Below are 25,915 nucleotides of genomic sequence, written 5' to 3' on the forward strand. Positions count from 1 at the left end.
GCTGAATCTGGTTTCTGTTGTTCCTGAGCTTGACTTCCATTTTCTGCCGTGATTTCCTTCCAAAATCTGGGGTGTGATTACAGAGGGAAGATCAAAATATGGGAGGATATAATTTCATGAGCATTGAGGAAGGCGTATCAGGAGCCCTATGATGGTTCCTGAAGGTTTTTTTGTTTTTGTTTGCTTGTTTGTTTTGGTTTATTAGCATAAAAAAAAGAGAGAGAAAGAGAGAGAGAGGGAGAGAGAATTCTTTCTGTTGATGGGGGTGGCACACTCTTGATAATGCTTTTTAGTGGTATACCTGTAAAGGTTTAACAACCAGCTTTGAGCAAGAGGGTAGAGGGGGGCGCTATTTTGAGTGTTGATTTCTGTGGTGTTAATACTGCCACAATGGCTGATTCCAGACTATGAACATGATGCTACTGAAGGCTTAGTTGGAAAGGGTTGTGATCAATTGGCTGTCATGAACCAGTAGGAGTTGGCTCCAGTTCTCCGGTGGCTTTGTTCCTGCCTGCCATGTCAGTCTGGTGGGATCAGTAGGAGTCAGTGGAACAGTGAGGGGTGGACAACACTAAAATGGCTAGACTGCAGGATGAGTTAATTAGAGGTTGAGGAAATGCCCTTCTCCTTTTCCTTCCAGCTAACATTTGTTGAATATTTACCAGGTGTCAGTCTCATCTAAGTGGTTTTCATCTGTTATCTCATTTAATTTTCATGATGCCAGGAGGTAGATAATATTGTTCCTCCAAAATGGAGGCACAGAATGAGACAGTCACTTAACTGATTCAGTCTTGGAGAGGTGAAATGCTTAACTCTACCCCTCTTCCTAATTCAGACATCTGGATTTGGGATCATGCGAGGGGAATAAACGAGTACAAGTTCTGAACTATAAGAAGCCCAGGTCAAACTGTTGTGTCATATTCAGGACCAGGAATGTCAAAACCTGGAGGTTGAAAGAAAACGTCCTGGCTCAGTCTCCCAAGCAAAGTAGAGGGGCAGGAGTTTCAGTACTGGCCTTTTGGAAGTATCTCCTTCAGATTCTTGGCTTGGAAGTTAATCTTAACGACGGCGTCCCACTCAGCCCGACAGCATTCTCAATCAAAGAAGAGTCATGAAGAAACCAGGGCAACTTGCTCTCCCTTATATATAATAGTTTTATCTATAATATGGTGGAAATTGGAGGGGGCTTATTTTTTTCACACTTAAAATTTCAGGCTAGATTTTGTTTGAAAACATTTTATTAAAAAAAATTTTTTTTAACGTTTATTCATTTTTGAGAGACAGAGCATGAGTGGGGAAGAGGCAGAGAGGGAGACACAGAATCTGAAACAGGCTCCAGGCTCTGAGCTGTCAGCACAGAGCCCTACGCGGGGCTCGAACTCAAACTGCGAGATCCTGACCTGAGCCGAAGTCGGACGCTCAACCGACTGAGCCACCCAGGCACCCCGCAAATGTTTTATTTTAAATTGTGGTAATAACGTAGAATATAAAGTTTATCATCTTAATCGTTTTTAAGTAAACAGTTCAGTAGTGTGAAGTTTATTCATGCTGTTGTGTAACCCATCTTGAGATCTCTTCATCTTGCAAGACTGAAAATCGATACCATTAAACAACAACTCCCCCCTGCCTCTCCCAGCCCCTGGAATTCACCATCCCACATTCTGTCTCTAAGAATTTGACTACTTTAGATGCCTTATATAAGTGGAATCCTACAGTATTTGTCTTTTTGTGACTGGCTTATTTTATTTAGCAAAATGTCCTTAAGGCTCACCCATGTTGTAGCCTGTGTCACAATTTCCCTTTTTAAGACTGAATGATATTATATCATATGTCTGTGCCACATTTTGTTTATGCGTTCATCTGTTAATGAACAGTTGCGTTGTGTCCATCTTTTCACTACTGTGGATAATGCTGCTGTGAGGAGAGGTGTGCAAATATCTTTGCACGACCCTCCTTTCAATTCTTTTGGGTATATACCTGGAGTGGAATTTCTGGATCATGGAGGAATATATTAATATTATGAGAAATTCCCATACTGTTTTCATAGGGACTGCACCATATTACATTCTCACCAAGGGTATACAAGTGTTTCAATTTCACCGCATCCTTGACATTTATCTTTTTCTTTCTTTTTTTTTTTTTGTTTTTTGACAGTAGCCATGCTAATGGGCATGTAGATTTTATCCTTTTTCCTCCAATATGAATTTAAAACAGTGCTAGTGACTTTAAGAAAATTGCTTCTGGGGCTCCTGGGTGGCTCAGTCGGTTAAGCATCTGACTCTTGATTTCGGTTCAGGTCATGATCTCGCGGTTCATGAGTTCGAGTCCTATGTTGGGCTCTACACGGGCATGGAGCCTGCTTGGGGTTCTCTCTGTCCCTCTCTATCAGCCCTTACCCAGCTCGCATGCACACACTTTCTCTCAAAATAAATAAATAAACATTTAAAAAGATTTTAAAAAGTGCTTCCACTGGTAGTAGGCCGGTTGGCAGACCTCTGGTTGTGTAGTGAACCTCATGGATGGGACTGAGTTCTGGACTAGTGTTGGATGGAATGTTCCATGATCATATGTGTTCTCATGGCATTTTCCAGTGATTACTCCAATTGAATATTAATTACCTCTAGTGTGTTAAATTAGGTTTTGAAAGGTTTGTTCTCCCTTCTGATCTGCAATTGAGTGAAAATGAATCACTATATTTATATCTGCTTTCAACAGCTCAACACTTTAGGAAATTAGCAAAAATGGAAGGACAGTCTTTTCAAACATGTATGTAGCAAATATTTTGATGACTGATTGGATTCCTTCTTTGAACTACATTTTTATTATGGTGAGGCATTTACTCTCTCGTGGTTTTATTGGTTGAAAAATACATGACACCTTCTGTATGCTTTGCATTAGATGCAGTTTTATATGAAGAAGAAAGCTGATAGTAAATGCTGACTGAAATATGGTTTCTAATTCAGAACGGAGTTGTGACCTTGCCTTTTCTTTTTTTCACAGATTGAAAGAATAGATCAGCTTTTTGTTGCTGGAGGTTTTCGTCACCTTATATTCTATTATCAGGACGTGGAGGTAGCAGATACAGGTATCCGAATTTTTTTTTTTTTATTTTAATTTTTTTTTTTCCAACGTTTATTTATTTTTGGGACAGAGAGAGACAGAGCATGAACGGGGGAGGGGCAGAGAGAGAGGGAGACACAGAATGGGAAACAGGCTCCAGGCTCTGAGCCATCAGCCCAGAGTCTGACGCGGGGCTCGAACTCACAGACCGCGAGATCGTGACCTGGCTGAAGTCGGACGCTTAACCGACTGCGCCACCCAGGCGCCCCAGGTATCCGAATTTGATGCGACGTAAGCCAGAAACGTGTTGCCAGATTCATCTGAGGACGGCTTGAAGCAGAAAGCCACTCTCAGAGCTGACAAGGCCCCTTACATCCACGCTGGGAGATGGGACGAATGGGCAGCGGTGAGGTGTGGTGGGTGAGGCCAAGGTGCTGTTTTGTTCTCAAGGAAAAGGGACGGATGATGATGGCTGTCTAGCCTGGTTGTTCTAACTTCATTTGAGATGTTTTGCTTTCCTTTTCAGGCTGTGCTGGTAATTGAGGAATAATAAAGTAGTTTACATTTTGAGACTTCTTTTCCTTACATCCTAGTTCATTCTATGCAGTGATGTTCTAGAACTTTTTATGGGCATCTGTTTCTTTTCTATATAGGCACCATTTATTTTTAACAGAGGAATTGTTGCCAATAAGCATAATGAGTTGTCTAGTTAAATATCACATTATGTTTATTTTCTACCGACTATGATTCAAACGAGTAATGTGGAATGACAAGTTTAGTTATTTTCACTTGAGAAAATTTGCAAATCTTTGTGTGGATTCAACTGGCATCTCCCATTCTACGTTTATGTGGATTCATATAATTTTAAAGCCAAGCTAGGGGCACAAACAAATATATTATGATTATATTAAAATATTACATTCATCTTTTTATAACCTTTTTGAAGGGAAAATAGTTATTGCTGTTGGCATATAGTATGACTATGCTCTTTTGTTTAAAAACTGGGAAAATTATGCATGCATACTCTAAGTGATTGGGATTTTCCTAGAATTATTCTTCTGATATTTTGTGGTCAGAAAGTCCATTACACTTTAAAAAAAATTTTTGTTTTAGTGTTTATTTTTTTTTTTGAGAGCGAGCGAGAGAGAGAGAGAGAGACAGAGTGTGAGCGGGGCAGGGGCTGAAAAAGAGGGAGATACAGAATCCAAAGCAGGCTCCAGGCTCTGAGCTGTCAGCACAGAACCCAACACGGGGCTTGAACCCACAAACCGTGAGATAGATCATTAGCTGAGCCAAAGTCAGACGCTTCACCAACTGAGCCACTGAGGCACCCAGAAAGTCCATTACACTTTGAACGAAAAATCAAAATAATACAGAAATTCCTAATTCTATCCCAGTCTGACAAACATAAAGTCAAATGGGATGTTGAGTTATCTACAAAATGTGCACTGGGGTGGAGTTCAGGGTTCGCGTGTAAATGTGACCGTGAACGAGGAAGGTTCACGGGATGTAAACATAATTTAATTTCGTTCCCCGCTCTCCCTTTAGACCTTTACCGTGGGACTGGCTTTAACCTTTTGACCTTGGATCAACACTGAGACCATTCCATGACTTTCCTGGATATTCTTAGATAGGAAATGTTCCTATGGTTGCTTCACATTACAAATACTGTCTCAGTGCAGAAACTAAAACTATCCAGTTGATCAAAATGAATTGATCTAAAGTTAAATCTTCTTCACTGCTGGCTCGCCCACTTCCTTCCACCATCCCCCAAGGTTCCAAGCAGGGACCGCTGAAGGTCAGTATTCACAGGAGGAGAGAAGCATATGGTCCTCCTCTGCTCCTTCAAGTTAACCTTCTGCTCCTGTCCACGTTGTGCAAACCACGGCTCTGGCTTGAGGTAGGGCAGGCACAAGAGGGACGAGGTGGCAGGAAAGCTTTTACTCGAGCGGCACTGGCACTGTCACAAGTTGGCTGACCTTGATTCCCCAGGCCCTTGCTCTTGTGGGCCCTGGGAGCGTTCGCTGCATATCCCACGGTGACGTGTTGTCCTCCCGGTGAGGCATATCTGCTGGTTATCTTTATTGGGCGGGTTCGCTGCCAAAGCCCCAGCACCAGTCTCTAGCCCGGCACCGTGGGGGCAGAACTTGGTTGCGTGGGGGGAGGTTCCTCCAAGAGGTTCTAATTGCAGGGTTTTAGGATTCAGCTTGCAGTCCACGTTCTTCCCCGGGTCCCTCCCTTGGCACTGTGCTCCCGCCCCTGATAACCTTGCTTGAGCTACCGATCTGCTTGGAGAGCTCCAACTTCCGTGGGCGGACAAGGGCACTGGTTCTCTCTGTGTGCGTAAATGGTCCACTCAATGAGCTACATGCTTCGACGACCGAAAATAAAATTTTCAAATAATAATAATGGTAATGCTTAGTGGCCTAGTGTTTTTGTGTGCTTTTCTAAGGGCTTCACATGTATTAACTCATTTAATCCTCACAACAATTGCAGATGCTAGCTTCTAGGGATATTATTCGAATTTTTCAGATGAGAAGACTGAGGCACAGGAAGACTAGGTATCTTTCCCAAGGTCACATGGCCATGAAGTGCAGCGGAGGAGACTCACGCCTTGGGGTCTGACTCTAGAGCCCACGCCCTTCATCCCGTTGCTCTCCTGGCTCTACATTGTCCTGACTGTAGCACAATACTGAGGGGGCTGCAGGGGTCTGGAGTTCTATAGTCAAAGCTAGTTTTTTGATCTCAACTCTTACCACCTGTTGGCTGTGACAGGGGACAGGCCACCGCTGCCTTTAAGGTTGTAGTGACTTTAATAATGTAGACAAGGTACCAAGCAGAGGAGCTGACACCCAGCACATGCAACAGGTACTGTCTCCCTCTTTGCCCCTCCCCCTTGCCTCTATTGTGGCCTGTTGTGGATGAAAATGACTATTGTCGCTTCAGCAAGAATCTGCTTTGGACCAAACTCTCTCATTCCTGTGCCTCTCGTTCCTGTGTGTGTGTGTGTGTGTGTGTGTGTGTGTGTGTGTGCGTTTAATGTTTATTTATTTTTGAGAGAGAGAGAGAGAGAGAGAGAGAGACAGAGACAGAGACAGAGACAGACAGAGTGTGAGCAGGGAAGGGGCAGAGAGAGAGAGAGACACAGAATCCGAAGCAGGCTCCAAGCTCCGAGCTATAAGCACAGAGCCCGACACGGGGCTCAAACTCACAAACTGGGAGATCTTGACCTGAGTTGAAGTCTGAGACTTAACTGACTGAGCTCCCCAGCCACCCCTCATTCCTGTTTTTTGCTGGAGCAACACTTTTTTGAAATGCACCTGTGATCTGGAAACAGTCACCTCCTTTTAGATCCTTTCAGGGCTCAGGCTAGAGATTGTCCAGGCAGCAGACCTTCCAGGGCACATGGATGAGTCAATGCGACACTATTTTAACAAGGAAACTCATTCCAAGAGACAACCATATGGACCGTAAGTAGCATTTGTGAAACTAAAATTCTTTTGCATTTGTAGGACAACTTGGCTCTCCAGGAGGAGTGACTTCTCTTTCTGAAAAGATTAAAAAACCTAAGGTGTTTGTGACTGAGGGAAAAGATGTGGCTCTTACTGGAGTATGTGTGTTCTTCATCAGGACTGACCCTTCCAGAGCCATCACCCCTGAGAACATCCATAGGGTAAGGGGCCGGAGTAATCCTTTACCCCAAATGACCCAAAATCATGTAAATTCTACAAAAAAAAAAAATCCTTCCCTATAGAGGTAACCACTGTTTTCATTAACTATCTAAAACTACTTTCAAAGAAGTATTTCTAAAAGCATTCATAGCAAACAAGACATTTCCTTTAAATCTGTTGAGTTATAGGACTTAATATTCAGTTTGTTAACAAAAATTGATATAACATTATGTATATGTATTTGCGTGCATGTGTGTGTGTGTGTGTGTGTGTGTGTGTGTGTGTGTGTGTGTGTGATACAGTGAAGTCTTTCCTTTAAAAAATAATGGCCTGTACATTATTTACTTAATGGCAAATTTCGTACATTTAAAGTAAGGTTTGTAATAATGGATATATAATTTTTTTGTGTATGTGCAAAATAAAGTGCATGTCTCCTCTGCCCTCGATGGGGGCATTATCTGCTTGGAGCAAGTAAACCGGTAGACGTTTCGCGTTCTGTTTATTTCAGGTCTTTATTTTGATGATTGCGATTTGGGGTAGTATAAAGCTTAGGTCTTAACCAGGGCATCAAAAAATAATTTACTGGATTGAGAAACTGAACATACAAACAAAGGCCAGACCGCACGTAAAGCAGAATTTTGACCTGTAACTGGCAGCAACCTGTCCAGGGAGCAACCCCCTTATCTAGGAAACAATCCAGGGAGCCAGCCTGCACTGTCAGAGTCGCAGGAAGCCTGCGGGGCAGCCACACAAGAGTTGCTGTGACAAATTGGCCAGTAGTGCCAGCATTTGGTTCGTGACTGTCGGCTTCCCTAATTTTTGTCCGTACCCCCAGCCTATTTCCCTGGGGCCGGAGAAAGCCAAATATGCACCCCTCGCGGATCGCACAGGATGCCCCACTTCTAGGGACCGCCTCCAGGTCCCCCACACCAGCAGCCTCCAATCAGGACATGCCTGAAAGCTTCTCTTTCGTCCACTAGAAGGCTTTCCCGCTCCCTTGCCTGCTTTTAAGTGTCTTCTGAAATGCGGGTGATGGTGGCCGACTCATGCTATGGCAAGTTCCGAGTAAGCAGTTTTGCTTTTCTCATTTGGTTGGGCTTCATTGACCGATGCGGGATATTTGGTTAATGAGCAGCATTCAGAAATGACTTAGTAGCTATGTTGCAATTGCAGATAATTTTTACAGCAGGGGATCTCCTGTGTTCCAGGAGGTGAGCTTTAATATGTTAGATACCGCGGATGGGGGCCTGCTCAACAGCGTGAGGCATTTGCTGTCGGACATCTTCATTCCTGCTCTCAGGGCCACGAGCCATGGCTGGGGCAAGCTCGAGGGTCTTCAGGAAGCATCCAGCATTCGGCAGGAGTTCTTGAGCTCTCTGGAAGGCTTTGTGGGCGTCCTGTCGAGCGCACAGGAGAGTTTGAAGGAGAAGGTAAGAATGAATAAGTTCTTCCTTCAAAAGTTATCAGATGGTGGACAAATCAACATGTAAGTGTGTAATGCTTCTGTTGGATGGTCTTAATTCCTCTGCCTGGCAAATCTTGAAAAAATTTTATGGGCATTTTTATTGCCCCTCCCAGAGGTGGTGGTGGTAGCTAGATGTAGATTCTTACGGTTTGGAGTGATTAATGCATTGGAAGTGTTGGCCACGAAGGAGGGTTTCATTCAGTCACATCGCATGCTTGACTGCAAAGAGAAGTGTATGAAATGCTTGTGGCATCACTGTTTGTCCTAGAAGGAAAGGAATCTGGACCCAGAGAGTGTGGAGAGTGTGTGCCCATGTGTGTGTGTGGGGGGGGGGGGGGCTGGGTGGTGGGTGGTGGGTGATGGGTAGGGATGGAGGGAATCCTGAAGATGAGAGAGAAGGAGAGAGCAGTTGACGTATCTGGAGGGAGTGGGTTGGGTCCTGCGGTTAAGCCTGTGACCAAAAGGGCCTTTAAGAATAAGTTTGGCAAATGTGAGATTTAGCTTCCTTAAAATGTGTGCAATCTACTGGAAGCCCGTGTTACACATTACTTGGGGCAGACGGTGGTGGATGCGAGACCGTGATGGCGATAGCCCCGATCAGGCACGAATGGGAGACAGAAATGTAGCCTGTGATACCAATGACGGTGTGTTACTCACTCCTCTTCAGAGGAGACTGAGAAGCATTGGGACCTATTGGGATATTGGGAGAGAGACATCAGGCTTTCTAGAGGATATGGAATAGGGGAGTGGAGTAACTTTCATCCAGATGGGAGCGGGTTGATTCCACCTAATATCTGAGTTCTATGTGTAGTGAACTCTGATGCAGGCCTATATACTAAACCGCAAGCTGAAGCAAGTTAGATTGTTGTTCTACTTGAAAAAGCAGTGCTTTCATATGGTCCCATGTCATATTGTGGTCTAGGGATTAAAAAAAGTGGATGGATCTCCACATAGAAGGGAGGTAGTGCCGCTTCATGGAGAGCAGAGCCCTCCCCTGTAAAACCAAAGATGGCTCCAGAAGTGGCTGGTGGAAGATGCAGTGTGGCAGGGGGAGGGGTGGCGGCATGCTGGGAGGTTCCTCCAGGCTGGGGGCAGCGTGAGCAAGGGCACAGGGGAGCAGAGGCACGTGCCCGCCCTGGTGGGTTTTCAGAGCCCCGTCGGAGGGCAGCAAAGTGAAAAACAGAGTGGGGAGGCTAGGTTCTTGGAGGACGGAGAGGTGTCTCTGAGCTCCATGTAGATGGGACATAGCCCCATAGAGCAGCGGTGGGCATGGGAGCCATCAGGTAAGGTTAGAGGCCATCAGGGCCAGAGGCCATCAGGTAAGGTTAGAGCTGGCAGGGCTTTATTAGGAAGCCAAGTGAAGGAAACGAGAAACCTTGAGGGGGCCATCCAGGGGTTACAGGGTCCCCTTGCAGCAGGCCCTCGTAGCAGGTGCTCTGACTCGCCCTATAGGCTTCTCTCTGCTGGTCTGAACTCAGCATCGGGTGTCCTTCACTCCCAGCCTGCACCATTCACCTGCCACATCTCCTAGTGAACTCTTTGGTTTTATCTCAGTTACCAAGAAGCCCTTAGGGCCTGGGCCTTGTGTTGTGGCTCCTTGACCATATGGGCATTTGAGGATGACAAATAACCACGCCCCTTCCTGCTGGTTCTGAACCAGTTGAGAGAAACGTACTAGCTCTGTTGTTGCTAAAGTGGGATTGGCCTGAAACTGGAATTTAGGCATTCACAATGCCAGGTGCACTTTCCCAGGAGAAAATGTCCTGAGCAAATATTGAGGTCCATTTATCTGTGTGCAAAAATGTGCTGAGTTTCTTTGTCAAGTCAAAATCCAGCACATCTCCTTCTCTGTCCTCTTCCTCCTTCCTCCCCTGAAATGAATCCATGTGTTTGCCATTAAACTTGCAAACTATATGGATGTTATTGGTTAAGGACACGAGAATCTTTTCATCTGGTTAGTTTCAAAAAAAGAATGTAATGCATTAGAAATTACCCTTCCCCCAGTCAATTACCTTGAAGCTCCCCCATGTTCTTTGGTTTCGTGAGTTGACTCTTTAATTTCTAAATTCCCTATAATTCCCAAAATTTGTGATATTATGACTCTCTCTCCTTAGTTCACTCTTTCTGTTTTATGACCCCAAATCTGCCCTCAGTCATCTCTAGTTCACAGGGAGGACTAAGCATTATGTATCACACTGCTTTCAGAGATCTTTCTTCAGGGAACAGGGTAGTTTAGAGAAAATTTTAAGATCCTTCTGACCCCGGGGATGAACCAGAAGTGTGTGTTTACGTATGTGTGTGTGTGTGTGTGTGTGTGTGTGTGTGTGTCTTAAATTTTTTTTTTCAACGTTTATTTATTTTTGGGACAGAGAGAGACAGAGCATGAACGGGGGAGGGGCAGAGAGAGAGGGAGACACAGAATCGGAAACAGGCTCCAGGCTCTGAGCCATCAGCCCAGAGCCCGACGCGGGGCTCGAACTCACGGACCGCGAGATCGTGACCTGGCTGAAGTCAGACGCTTAACCGACTGCGCCACCCAGGCGCCCCTGTGTGTGTGTTTTAAAATTAGCATCATCATGGGGTGCCTGGGTGGCTCAGTTGGTTAAGCATCCAACTCTTGATTTCAGCTCAGGTCATGATCTCACAGTTCATGGGTTGGAGCCCTGTGTCGGGCTCTATGCTGGCAGTGCGGAACCTGCTTGGGATTCTCTCTCCCTCTCTCTCTGTCCCTTCCTCTCTCTCTCTTTCAAAATAAATAAATCAACATTAAAAAATAAAATTAGCATCATCTTAATTGTTTAACTTGCATTTTAATTAGGTGAGCCTTCAAAAGTGTGACGTATTTGAACTGAAAACCCTGAAGGAGCCGATAGACTACTTGAGTCTAGCTCATAACCCTGAGACTCTGGAGAAAATAGAAGCTTGTATGAGAGTATGGATCAAACAGACAGAACAGGTAATTTTCAGAAAGCAAACATCAGCTTCAGATGCTACGTTACTGAACTAGTCAATGGAAGACGGTATATCTTTCGCCATTCCCATTTGCCTAAGTATTTGACGAGTCCCTAAAAAGGTGAGGAGTTCAGTGTGGTCTTCATTTATCGTCATTAGTTAAGAAGAGATAGTAAAAAATTTGAAGAGAGGAAAGCAAGTAACTTTAAATACTTAATGTAGCAAGAAGACTGCGCTTTGTCAATTTTTTTTTTCTCAAGGTGTATTTTACAGAGAATCTCTGTAGAAGTACAAGGAGTTTTCCAGTCAGTGTGCCTTCTAAAAGGGAGCTCGAGACTTTAAAAAAAAAAAAAAAAAGCTTAAAAAAACATTTTCAGAAAAATCCGAAATGTCGGCAGACATTTAATCAAAAAGTAATGAAAATTAACCAACAGTTAACAATGAAAGTTAACCAACTTAAGGCATGCAGACTTTCCAAGGTTATATTGCTCTAAGGGTATACGGTAAGTGAAGAGTCAAGGAAATGTTCTGAGGTCAGGTCCTCCAAAAGTTCATTAGAACTTTCTAAATAAGTAGTTTCCAATTTGAGCATGTTCACTAAATTTTTGTTGAAGTTTTAAAAATGGATACAAGTAAAAGGCTGTCACTTGAAGCGTGCAAATGAATACAAATATATCATGATTCAGATTCAGATTCAGATTCAAATATACCATGATGCATAATTGATTTATTTCCCAGTGTATAACTTTCATACCGCCAGCCCCATTCAGTGGTTCACAGTTCTGCCGTGCATTATCAGGTCCTTGCTGAAAACAGCCAGCTGCGTAAGGAAGCGGATGACCTCGGGCCCCGAGCAGAGTTGGAGCACTGGAAGAAAAGACTGTCCAAATTTAACTACCTTTTGGATCAGTTAAAAGGCCCGGATGTGAAGGCTGTCTTGGCAATGCTTGCTGCTGCTAGGTCTAAACTTCTGAAGGTTGTCAGCCATTTCTTTCTGCTTTATGAAACGGGAATGGAAATTCTCTGTGTGTATTTTCGTGTCATAGAGTAACTAGGAACAGAAAAATGTTGTTATACCTTTATGAAGAAACTTGAAGCCTGGATAATCTTGCCCTTTTATAATTCTGGGTACTGTGGACATTGCCTTTGAATTAGGAGTATTTGTTGGCTGGTGTACATGTATGTATATGTATTATTAGAGAGCATTGCATGTAATTAAGATGTAGCTTCACATTACGATTATGTATATATTTTGAATTCAGACTAACCAGGAGTTGTAATAACAAAAACTTACTTTGATATATATATATATATATAATCAGCCCTAGTATATTCGTTTTATATCCCCCTGTAACAAATTACCCTAACACTTAGCAACGTAACACAGCAAACATATATTATATCCCAGTCTGTGTGCTGTGTGTCAGGAATTTAGGGGCAACTCAGCTGGGTGCCTCTGACTCAGGATCTCTCCTGAGGTCACAGTCAGGGTGTTGGTTCATCTGAGGCTCACCTGGGGGGAGGATCTGCCTCCAGGTTGCTCATGAGGTCATTGCAGGATTCAGTTTCTTGCTCGCTGTGGGCTGGAGGCTTCCTTCGGTTCTTACCATACAAAGTATGGGAGTGAGGGGCACGATGGATCCAGGAGCCAGTGGAGGAGAGAAAGTGTGGGTTCAAATGGAGGTGCTGCCCTCTTGATGCTCTGTCCTAGTTAGCGAGTAGATTTTATAAGGGAAGGCCTTAAAGAGATACCTTTAAACATTCGGCCCCAAAATTTAAATTGCTCTCCAACGTGGCCATACCCCTCACTCCTGTGGATTCAGTTTTCTGTGAGATGCACAGGATAAACTGGAAGTCTGACACAACGGACCTGTGGTGGCTGTTAGCAGCTGTTATATTGGAAGTTCCTTTATAATAATTGCATAAAAATTGCTTTCCTGTCTTGTGCTTAGACTTGGCGGGAGCTGGATATTCGAATCACTGATGCAGCTAATGAAGCGAAGGACAATGTCAAATATTTGTACACACTTGAAAAATGCTGTGACCCCTTGTACAGTAGTGACCCTGTGAGTTGAAGAAACCTACTTGCTTAGTCTGCTGGTAAACCTTTTGCACTGGCGGAATCGAGCATGGAGTTTGGTTCATTAATATTAAAGTTTGTTGGAAAAGTCTTGAAACCTCCTTTTAGTCTCAAGAAAATTTTATATGTATACAGTTGACCCTTGGGCAACATGGGTTTGGACGGCGTGCGTCCACTTACACATGAGTTTTTTTTTTTCCAAAAAATACAGTATATTGCTGAAAGTATATTTTATCTTTCTTACCATTTTCTTTTCTCTAGCTTACTTTATTGTAAAAATATAGTATATAATACATAAAACATACAAAATATGTATTAATCAACTGTTTATATTATCGGTAAGACTTCCAGTCAACAGTAGGCTATTAGTAGTTAAGTTTTGGGGGGCAGTCAAAAGTTGTGCATGAATTTTCAACTACATGGGGATTGGTGTGCCTGGCCCCTCATTGTTCAAGGGTCAACTGTACATATGTATATATTTATCTGTATCTATCTGTCTGTCTATCTCTCTGAGATGGATATGCAATATTATATTTTAGAATCTTTTTTGCGTATTCCTGTTTCCATTGAGTATTGTAATTGACATTCTGGATGATACTCAAAGAGGTGTTGGAAAAGTTATCGGTTGGTGTTTTATCTTTTAACTTTAGGGAGTGCCTGCTTTTATTGATTACAAAATTAATGTTAACCTTGTCATTAACAGACAGTTAATGTTTCTTGCATTGAAACAAATTTGATTAACTGCATATGAGTAATAAAAATGAAATTACCTTTAAATACATCTATGTGGAGTGTTAGATAATATTTTAAAAATTTAACTAAAAATCTCTTAGCTAATTTTATTCTAATGAAGATTGAATGGTTATACTATCAGAATTTTGCTGAATTTGGTATTTGTTTCTCTGAAAACTTTTGTGGTGTCTTCTAGATATCCATGGTTGATGCTATCCCTACACTTATAAATGCAATTAAAATGATCTATACTATTTCCCATTACTATAACACCTCTGAGAAGATCACGTCTCTGTTTGTAAAGGTAAGTTCGTAGCATAGATCCCATGGTCACTTGTATTTTTTTGCAATGTTGATTTTTTGATAATTAGAAATTACCATATGGGCACAATTCAATGTCTATGTATCCTACAATTAAAAAAAATTTAATCTGTAAATAGATATAGAATTAAGTGTATTCGTGAGGCTGATTCTTGCAAATCATAAAGCATTATTTCCCAAAATAATTATTATAATAAATAATTGGGCTATTTTTTTAATTAAAAATTTTTTTTAAATGTTTATTCATTTTTGAGAGAGGGGAGAGACAGAGCATGAGTGGGGGAGGGGCAGAGAGAGAGGGACACACAGAATCCGAAGCAGGCTGCAGGCTCTGAGCTATCAGCACAGAGCCCAATGCGGGGCTCGAACTCATGTACTGTGAGATCATGACCTGAGCCGAAGTTGGACACTTACCCGATTGAGCCACCCAGGCACCCCAATAATTGTGTTATTTATATAATAAAATTTTAACAAAGAGCCTTTTTGGAATTTCTTTCCCTATGTTATTTAGCACATTATTTATTCCTTTTGGGTAAATTTTAATTAAGAAAAACTATATTTAACTGGCTTTCTCCTCTTTTATATTTTATGTGCCACTTTTCCAAATTTATTTGATGCCACAGTTGTTTGCTTGGTGTTATTAGAACAGTTATCATGGTCATAAAAGCCACTTGCAACATTTCAGTAATCCTAAAGCAATTATAATGATTCTGTCAAAAAACATAACGATGTTTAAACCGTACGTCCTAACTCATAAGCGTTTATGGTGAGCACTGTTGCTTTCCCCATTTTGAACAGTCTCTAAGAAGTAAATGACTTTCATCACCAAGGTGAAAATTTTCAATGTTGCGCTAAAATAGAGGCATTTCTGCCTCATCAGGACTTGTGTTGTGAATGCTCGCATAGTAGGAGGCATGCTTCTTCTTGGGAAGGGGTACGTCCAGCCTGAGAACTGGACAGGAGGCTCCCTTTTCTCTGCTCTCAGTCAGGCAGTTCAGGTAGAGAAAGGAGGGAAATCCATGAGATTCTTGCTCCACTTCTTCCCATGTTAAAAGGACATGTGAGGGTCGTGAGGGATATTCCCTGAGAAGGAGCCTCCAAAGCCAATTTGTATCATCGCTCCAGACTTCATGCATATTATCCGCAAGGCTTGTTTTTGTTTTTGTTTTTGTTTTTATTATTTTTTTAAATTTTTAAAATTTTATTTATTTAAAAAAAAATTTTTTTTTAAGTTTATTTTTGAGACAGAGACAGAGCATGAACGGGGGAGGGGCAGAGAGAGAGGGAGACACAGAATGGGAAGCAGGCTCCAGGCTCTGAGCCATCAGCCCAGAGCCCGACGCGGGGCTCGAACTCAGGGACCGCGAGATCGTGACCTGAGCTGAAGTCGGACGCGCAACCGACTGAGCCACCCAGGCGCCCCCCGCAAGGCTTGTTTTTGAACAAAATTGTGAAACCGTCATTTATCTAATTTTGGAGAAGCTTTCATTATGGAGATTTTGAGATGGGTACAAAGGACAGAGAATTATACACCAGACCCCCAAGTCCCTGTCGCCCAGGTTCTGTCTGCACGTCACCCATCTTGTTCCACACTCTCCTCCAGGCTTTGCACTGCCTGTCCCAGACATCATGCCATTCCATGCATACATAGTCATCTCATTTTCCTTTTACATTATAAAAAAGTCATAAGAAAATTCTGACTTTTTTTTTTTTTGCAGTTTGGAGAAATGGATAAAATATTAGTGGTTACGGATGTCAGCTTGAGTCTATTCTCTTCTTCTCCTTTTTGACATTTCTGCTACAGCTCCTGGTGTCATGAAATGGTCAGGTGGACAGTCCTTTCCATGGCACTTGGAGACTGTGAGTTACATGTTAGAGCAGCCTACCTAAGAAGACTGGGGGAACTCTCAACAGCTTTCAGACAGGGAAGTGAATTCTCTCCTGGTTGGTCGAGATGTTCATCCTGCATAAACCAGGGGGCCTGAATTGTTGATTGGCCACAGTGCTTCCAACTCTGTGATTTCACAAATGATTTTGACAGTACATATTAGAATCGAAGAAAGACGAACAAATGGGAGTAGAGAGTAGAAGGGTGGTTGCCAGAGGCTGGGGAGTGTGGGCAACAGGGAGATGCTACAACTCTCAGTTATAAGATGAATAAATTCTGGGGAATCTAACGCACAGCATAGCTACCATAGTTAATAATACTTGTATTGTGTACTCAAAAGTTGGTAAGAGAGCAGATCTGACGTCTTTTCAACACACACACACACACACACACACACTCACACACACACACCACACACAGTGGTAAACTGTGAGGTGGTACATGTGTTTATCATGGTAATCATTTCACTCTGCATATGAATGTAAAGGATCATGTTGTACACCTGAAATATAAATAATTTTTGTTTGTCTTTTGTATAAATGAGCTGGGGCAAAAAAAGAGCTGGGGCAAAAAAAGTGTTAGTGCTGGATCATGGCTGTGATGGAAAAAAAAGAAACCTAGTGTCAAGGTCACAGATTGCACACCCTGAGAGGTAGAGGAGTCAAGGACCCTCCAGTTCAGTTTATGAGTGATGGCTGTTTTATGTACTTAGCACCATTTTATTGGGAAATTCCAGGTGACGAATCAGATGATATCTGCATGTAAAGCCTACATTACCAACAATGGAACTGCGTCCATCTGGAGCCAGCCGCAAGATGTTGTTGTGGAAAAGATATTGTCTGCAATTAAACTCAAGCAGGTAACGGTCAGCTTAATAACACGTTTAGATAATATTTTATTATTTTCATGTGGTTTTTGCTGATGCATCTTTAATCATTTAGCAATTATCATTGTTGATTGCTGAAAAGTAATTCTTTTTGTAAAAGAGTAATTCTTTATTGTGAAGAAAATTGAATGTTAATAAATCTCCTCTCAAAATTTATGCACTTATTCTGCTGTTTTGGGGCCCTGTGATGTCCTGATGCCACACTCAGTCCCAGAAATGCAAAGATGAGGTAGTTTCTTTAGTTTCTTGAGGATGAATTGGGAGTTAGACACCGAGTTAGGCTAATGCTAACACAGTGGGATCGAGTGGAAAGGCTGTGCCTTTGAGTTGCCTCATGAATAATTAGTAATTTGCTAGATTGGGAGTTAGGAAATGATGACATTGCCAGCTGAAGAATGGGCACATGCAAAGGCATGACACTGGCAGGGTTTGAAGTTCCACCCTGAATTTACAGCTTCTTCCACGTGAGAGAATAAGGTTGATAACCTGGGTTATGTTCCCTTTCTAATATTTTGGTTTTTAATTTTAAGGAATACCAGCGCTGCTTTCACAAGACAAAACAAAAGCTTAAACAAGATCCAAATGAGAAACAATTTGAATTTAGTGAGATGTATATTTTTGGAAAATTTGAAACTTTCCACCGACGTCTTACCAAGATAATAGACATCTTTACCACCTTCAGGACATACTCAGTCCTGCAAGATTCTAAAATTGAGGGGCTGGAAGACATGGTCGCTAAATACCAGGTCTGTACTTTATTTTTGTTTAAAGATTTTATTTTATTTTATTTTTTTATTTTTATTTTTTTTGTTTTTAAATTTTTTTTTTCAACGTTATTTATTTTTGGGACAGAGAGAGACAGAGCATGAACGGGGGAGGGGCAGAGAGAGAGAGGGAGACACAGAATCGGAAACAGGCTCCAGGCTCTGAGCCATCATCAGCCCAGAGCCCAACGCGGGGCTCGAACTCCCGGACCGCGAGATCGTGACCTGGCTGAAGTCGGACGCTTAACCGACTGCGCCACCCAGGCGCCCCAAGATTTTATTTTTTTTTAAGTAACGTCTATACCCAACGTGGGACTTGAACTCACAACCCCAAGATTAAGAGTTGCACGCTCCACTGACTGAGCCAGCTAGGCGCCCCCGAGGTTCTGTCCTTTAAAACTAAATTTCCTACCTTTTCTGTAACTAAAACTTTAATATCTCGTATAAGTATTTATATTTAGAATGATTCAAATAATCTGTAATGTTAGATGTAAGCTCATGACCCTTGAACAATAAAGAAATTAAATCTATTTGAGAATTGTGTAATGGTGCTAATATGTTCTTCTCAGGTATGTGATTATGAGAATGACTTACCAATAGTCTAAAATTAATCATCATTAGTAAGAGCATTTTCATTAGCACAAGAAAAATGTTTAAATATAACTTATTATTTCATTTATTCGTGCAAGAAATATTTAATGAAACATATACTATGCTTCAGGCACTAACTGACACTGAGTTCTGGGTGCATCTGATTATGGCTGCATTTAATCTTTTTATTTGGACCTATGTTAGCAAAATAAAAGGGACGTATTTTAGCGAAATAAAAGATTTTAATTTAGCCCAACAGTTTCTTTTTTTTTTTTTAATTTTTTTTTAATGTTTATTTATTTTTGAGACAGAGAGAGACAGAGCATGAATGGGGGAGGGTCAGAGAGAGGGAGACACAGAATCCGAAACAGGCTCCAGGCTCTGAGCAGTCAGCACAGAGCCCGACGCGGGGCTCGAACTCACGGACCGCGAGATCATGACCTGAGCTGAAGTCGGACGCTTAACCGACTGAGCCACCCAGGCGCCCCTAGCCCAACAGTTTCTAATTATTTTGATTTTTAACTGCTTTATCTTGTAAGGGTAGGTATGTAACTAACCTTAGTTTTTAAAGCAGGCACAGTGATCTAATAATGTTTTGAAGAGTTTTGAAAAACAATTTCCTAACAAAATGGGTTTTGAATTCTTAGTCTTGATATAGTTAAGTTTTTCTTGTTTGGGGACAGTGATATTAAAAGCTAATTTTTTTTTTTTGTACTTGAATTTGAAAAGAATCGTAAAATCTACTGCCACACATTAGTTTTTGTACTCTAACAGTTTAGTCTAATATAAGGAATCTTTTTCATTTCCTGAGTAGACCAGATTTTAGGAGAGTAAGAGAAAAGACCTTTTTTATATAGCAGGAAACATTTTAGGTGGGTTGGGTGTTATCTGCAGGGTGGATAATCTATATCTGAAACCGACAGTTTTGCAAGACAAAGACCGAATATATTCATTTACTTTTCAGCTTGGAATTTATTTATTTTCTATTCTTAATGAAAAAATAACTTTGGAGCATATGTCAAAGTTTATTTTTGAAGGAGAAGTTGAGCTATACATCTAAATGCAGATAAAGACTGTTCTAACCTGATAAAAATACTGGGAAGAGAAATAGTTCTGAAAGTCTAACGTGAAATACTGATTAAAATGGATGTACCAGAGGATAGTGAGATAAAATGTAGATGGTGCATGAAAGCATCTAGTGAGGTTTTTGTGTGTTACTACCAGTGTTAGAAGCTCAAAATGGTGACCATGGAAGTGAAACTGAGGTTCCTTGTGTAGCTATCAAGGTCCTGTCCACCCCTCCTGTCTCCTCATCGGCTTCTCCTTTGATGTTCTCTGGACACAGGTCATTTCAGTTCAGTCCACCTTGGGGCTTATAGAGCTTTTTTTCCTGGAAAGTTCTGCCTCTGGACCATCACATGGCTACTCTTTCTTGGCCTGTAGATCTTCATTTAAATGACCCTTTTGGATAGGTTTTCCTTGATCTCTGTTCTTCTTGAGCACTCAATGTCACATTACTCATTTTATCACTGTGTGAAATTATCCTGTCCATTTACTTGTGCTTTACATAGATTCTGACCCCGTCCCGCACCGAGGCTGGACGTTCTTTGAGGGCAGGGACATTTGTTTTTTCAGCTCCTTCCTGTGTTTTCAGAGTTCACTAGCATGTAATAGGTGCACAATAAATACCCATCAAGTAAATGGTTTACTAGGTTGAGTTGGATTAGTTGGTTGAAGGTCATGATTAATGTTTGTCAGCTTAATACTCTTAAGTGACCATTAAATCCAAACATAGAAAAGAATTTTCTAAGGACCCTAAATCAATCTTTCTTTCTTTCTTTCTTTCTTTCTTTCTTTCTTTCTTTCTTGCCACATTAAAATGTAGTAATGCAGATTTTCAATGCTCATAACATGATGGATGGCACCATATGTATATAGTGTCTACATAGAGCTAATTTTGTAGTTATACAGCATGAAAGAGTAGGTTGTTTTAGTTAGTAAACTTGATTCAAGGAGTTCTGCATTTTATACACTTGTCTATTGAGAGATGTGAATTGATGTTTAAATGGAAATGACTTTGAAGAGGAGGTGATGGAAGGAGGCCCAACTTTCTTCATAAAAATTATATGCCTGTGTCAACAATGTGGGCACCTGAGTTTGAGAATGGCTTAGTACCTGGTTAAGAATGATCATAGAGCATTATAGCTCATTATTCTGAGCAAACAAAACTTAGGATAATAGTATTCTCAAGGAGACGAGTTGCCTGATTTGTGCTTTCATAGTCACAGACTGTAGCTTTGCAGGGTAGGAGGAAGCAGTTAATTCTGGAGATTCTTGAGACGGCAGATTGAGGTTTGATGTTTTATTTAAGACATGTGAGGCTTAGAAGGTAGATTTTCATCTGTAGATGCTACAACTATTTTCTTCCTAGGTTGGTTGTGTTCTGTTACTGCTATTTATTTTCTGAGAAGACTTAAACTTTTCAGTGAAAAATGTTTTAATAATTCTACTCTGGACTTTTAAAAAAAATTCAGATATCATTAGTAAGAAATTAAAAAGGAATTTTCTTTAATGTTTTTACTGATTTTTGAGAGAGAGAGAGAGAGAGAGAGAGAGGCGCACAAGCGGGGGAGGGGCAGAGAGAGAGAGAGAGAGAGAGAGAGAGAGAGAGAGACAGAATTCAAAGCAGGCTCCAGGCTCTGAGCTCTCAGCACAGAGCCAGACGTGGGGCTCGAACTTACAAGCCATGAGATCATGACCCGAACTGAAGTCAGATGCTCAACTGACTGAGCCACCCAGGCACCCCAGAGAAATTTTTAGAGAAAACACCTCTCCTGCTTTTCAGCTATGGTTTTATTTTATATTTTTCTTCAGGAATATGTAAAACCTCATGAAAATGCTTTCTAAATGATTTCTCTGAATGCACTTGGCAAGAGTCTATTGCCCCTGATAAGCATTAAGCCATGTGAATATTTAAAGAAATAAGGCTCCTTTTAAGTTGATTTTTGAAAGATGATTATATAGGTTCTACATTTAAAGGTCCTATTTAATTGAGTATTGCAAGAATGTTGAGACAATGTCATTTCTTTCATAACATTTCAGAGTATTGTTGCCACCATAAAGAAAAAGGAATATAATTTCTTAGACCAGAGGAAAATGGATTTTGACCAGGATTATGAAGAGTTTTGCAAGCAGACTAATGACCTTCATGTAAGTTGTATAATAAAATTCCTGTTGACAGCCGTGTGTTTATTTTTTCCCCTTCTGTATGATGCTGTTGCTAATCATTAACCATTCAGAAGGGAGAGGCGGCTTCATCATAGAGGTGACCGATCGCAACCTCAGCCTGTATTTTGTGATTTCACATTAATAATTGAAGGCTCTTTTTCATGGATTAAAGGGTCATAAATATAGCTTTGGATAATGATCTGTAATCATACTTTTTCATGCCTTCCATCTTAGTTCTTAGAGAATTAACTTTCATCTCCTGTTGAAATGTGGAGTTATTAGAATATAGAAATTTGTTTCTGTTTGTTTGTTACTTTATAGCAATGATTACGACCGTCTGCCAGATTGCAAAGCCAGGGTTGCAGCTGGCTTTAGAAACAGTGGTGCCAGGACCCACTCAGCACCTGGACCCCTCTTGGTCTGCAGCCCACTTCTCTCTTCCTTTCCCCTCCCGCCCCCCCCCCCCCCCCCCCCCGCCCCGCACTGACCAGCCATCTTGACTTCCAGCCCATATGGGGGGGGGTCTGGGTCTCTTGGAGGGGGGGAGCGGGCTGTGAGTGTTATCAGAGAAGAATCAAGGAGGGTGAGGGGGAGATGACCCCATCGGTGTCTACCGAAGTTTCATATTCAGACTTCTTTTCATCCTAGTGAAGTCCGAAGTGTATGCCTTTCTGATTTGAAAAGGAAAATGACCATTCTGTTACTTCTTTCCCAAAAGTTCTGTTTTGAAGTCAATTCGTACATTTCAAGGAAAAAGAGCTCTGAAGGGTGGGTCCAATGGTAAAAAGGAATCATAACAAAATGAGCTAATTCTATATGTTAGGTACTGTCCTGAGCACTTTATGGGTGTTAATCGTCTGATCATCACAGAGATAACAACTGGGAGAGTCGGGATTAAATCCAGGCATTCTGGCTCTAGCATTCAAGTTTTTAACTATTATGCTAGAATAAATGTTTCGGTTGATGGGAAGATATAGTGCCTATGGTAATTTATGCAATGACCTTGTTTGGGGGCCAATTAGACATGAGGACGACGGGAAGCCGTGGGCAGTGGTGATGCTGATTCTCTGCTCCAGCTTCCCTTCCCAGCAGTTTCAGATCACACGGCACTTTAGTAGCTTGTGTGGGGGTGGATAGAAATGGACGGTGAACACCCTGAAGGCAGGGCTTGTGTTCATTCCTCTTTGTGTCTCCAGGGCGCCTTACCTAACTGGAGAGAGCGGAAGGAATGTTTGCCAAGTTAGTGTGTGAGTAAGGAATTCGTAAGAGCTCGATTTACTGCAATTAAATAAGCATCTACTGTACATCAATTAACAACTATGCTTCTTTGCTGTGGGTTATAAAGACAGAAGTAAATCAAGTAGATTTGCCCTCAGAGCTCACAGCCAGAGGCAGACATGCGATATGGTTAAAATAAACATATATATGTTAGAATAATGAGTACCTTATTTAAGGAAGGGCAAATAGTGGCTAAAATGACCAAATCCAGAAGTGTAATATTCTGATACCGTGCCCGGAAGTGAGGATTCAAAGATAAAAAGACATATTCTAAAGAAGTCCCAGGGCAACTTACAGGACAGGCCTGGAACACAGGTAGGATTTGATAATTGCGGCGACCCGTGAGGGTAGGACATGAGCCTAGGAGAATAACCCTGTCTTCTGCTTGGCTGGGACTGGTGGAGCTTCAGAGAGGAGGCTTTGGAGAGGAGGCTGATGCTAGAACAGACATGGGTGGGGGACACCAGAGGACTGGGGAAACCTTTTCAAGACTGTGCTTACTTCATATAATACCAAGAATATAATTTTATAAATGCCCTACAGCCTGGCTTTAAAGCATTAGTTGTAGATTACTAGTGCCTATTCTCATAATTTTTTTTTAATTCAACACTATTGTTTATCTCATCTTACACCTCAGACGTGGTCTACTTGTTTCTTTGGTTGAATGACCAATTTTTCCTTTGACTTCTTTGTCTCTTTCTATTGTTTTAAAAGATTTATTTATTTATTATTTATTTTTATAATTGCTCGTGTATTTTCCTTTATTGAGATCTTTATTTCCCCATATGGTTTCAAGGTACATATATTTTTTTAACATGCCAAGATTAAGATTTTTAAAAAAAATATAATTTATTGTCAAGTTAACTAACATACAGTATATACAGTGTGTTCTTGGCTTCGGGAATAGATTCCTATGATTCATCACTTACAACACCCAGTGCTCATCCCAACAAGTTCCCTCCTCAGTGACCATCACCCATTTCCACTCCCCACCCCCACCATCAACCCTCAGTTTGTTCTCTTATGGTTTGCCAAGATTTTTATTTTTATTTATTTATTTTTTTAAATTTTTTTTTTCAATGTTTATTTATTTTTGGGACAGAGAGAGACAGAGCATGAACGGGGGAGGGGCAGAGAGAGAGGGAGACACAGAATCGGAAACAGGCTCCAGGCTCTGAGCCATCAGCCCAGAGCCTGACGCGGGGCTCGAACTCCCAGACCGCGAGATCGTGACCTGGCTGAAGTCGGACGCTTAACCGACTGCGCCACCCAGGCGCCCCTCCAAGATTTTTATTTTTAAGTAATCTCTACACCCACTGTGGGGCTCGAACTCACAGCTCTGAGATCAAGAGTCACATGCTCTACTGACTGAGCCAGCCAGGTGCCCCTCCATTCTCTTTTTCTTAACCAACTCCTTTCTTCTTAATTTATTATTATTATTTTTTAATTTTAATTTTTTTATTTGAGAGAGAGAGAGAGAGAGAGAGAGAGAGAGAGAGAGAGAGAGAGAGAATGTGAGCAGGGGAGAGGGGCAGAGGGAGAGAGAGAGAATCTCAAGCAGACTCCATGCTCAGTGTGGAGCCTGATGAGGGGCTTGATTCCATGATCCTGGGATCATGACTAGAGCCAAAATCAAGACTGACACTCAACTGACTGAAGCACTCAGGAGACCCCTGTCTTTCTCCTTTAAATTACTCACCCACTCTCACTGAATTCAGCTCTTGTCTCTATAAAATCAGGATGAAAATTCTGACTTTCCTACAGCTCTGGTTAGAGTTGGGGACAGAGGTGATGAGCCTTGGAGATAAGAGATAGAGGGGACCAGTAACTGGTGTCTCCAAGATAAAGACTGGAGGGCATGGGTGATGGTGGTGGTGGGGGGTGGCAGTACATGAGTGATTTTGATCAGGGTTGTGTCCAGGGGATCAGAGCCTGGAATCCTGGGTTCATGCTGGTGCTAACAGGTCAGAGAGCGAATGCCTTGGAACCAGGTGAGCCATTAGAAGTGTGGCAGGCAGAGCCTAGCAGGCAGAGGAAGGCAGTATTTAGCAAAGGACCAGCTGTTGAGATGTCAAGCTGAGGCAAGAGAAGACTGAGAAGGACCCGAGAGCCCAGAACTTGTAAGAGGACTAGTATGAAGATTCCATGGCCAGATTCCGTAAGACTCTCAGAATGGACATAAGGAAGAGGGAAAAGAAGACTAATTCAAGGTCTTAAATATTCATACAGAGCTTAGCATAGGCCTTTGTGAAGCCACAGGGTAGGAAAGCAAGGAAAACCAGGTGCAAATGTTAGGGCTCAGTAAAGCTGCTGTCTGTAGTTCTAGGGAGGTAATGGAGGCATTGCAAATATTCTAGTTGTGCATGGTTTATACACAGTTGTTCTTTTTTTTAATGTAGTGACAACATTTGAATATTTAGTTAGGCTAACTGTACTATTTAGTGGAGGACAATTTCTCAATCCTAAGATGTGGTTTTTGCAGAAGAAATAACATCATTTAATATATGTATAATATATAACATGTAAAATGGTATATGTGTGTGTGTATATATATATGTATATATAGTTTTAGTAGGAGTAGTGAGAAGTATTGAGAGCAAGCATATATTGTGATAGGTGTAGTGATCCTACAGCTTTGGGGCTTTGCTGAATGGGGCAGGGAGCCCCCCAGGTAGCAATGTTTCTTCAAGTGTTAAGTGTTTCCAGTGGTGTCCTGGATATTTCCAACTGGTCTTGCCAAATGATTTGTGTACAGTCAAGCTCATCTTGGTACTAATTCTCACTGCATATGCAACTGGCTTCCCAGTTGTGTGTAATTTAATGATCCCTTTAGAATTGTAGAGGCTCAAAATTTTCGTCTGGTAAAATTGAGAAGAATTGGTTGTACCTTTACCTTGAAGCATGAGATAGAAAATAATGAAATATTTTTTTTGTCTTTAATGAACTCAATTTAGATTTTAATGACAACTGTACTAAATCTTAGAATGACCAAGAATAAA

General features: G+C 41.6%; 1 protein-coding gene across 1 annotated transcript in view; it reads left to right on the forward strand.

Moving 5' to 3' along the window:
* Positions 1–25,915, forward strand: part of DNAH5 (dynein axonemal heavy chain 5) — a 282,567-nt gene that overhangs the window by 64,263 nt on the left and 192,389 nt on the right. The window contains 10 exon segments of the mRNA XM_023239471.2: positions 3,001–3,085; positions 6,573–6,733; positions 7,940–8,161; positions 11,015–11,152; positions 11,948–12,124; positions 13,101–13,214; positions 14,157–14,264; positions 16,906–17,028; positions 17,586–17,801; positions 21,513–21,620. Coding sequence (XP_023095239.2) covers positions 3,001–3,085; positions 6,573–6,733; positions 7,940–8,161; positions 11,015–11,152; positions 11,948–12,124; positions 13,101–13,214; positions 14,157–14,264; positions 16,906–17,028; positions 17,586–17,801; positions 21,513–21,620 — 1,452 coding nt within the window.

This window comes from Felis catus, chromosome A1 (assembly GCF_018350175.1).
Source record: "Felis catus isolate Fca126 chromosome A1, F.catus_Fca126_mat1.0, whole genome shotgun sequence".
Taxonomy (NCBI): Eukaryota; Metazoa; Chordata; class Mammalia; order Carnivora; family Felidae; genus Felis; species Felis catus.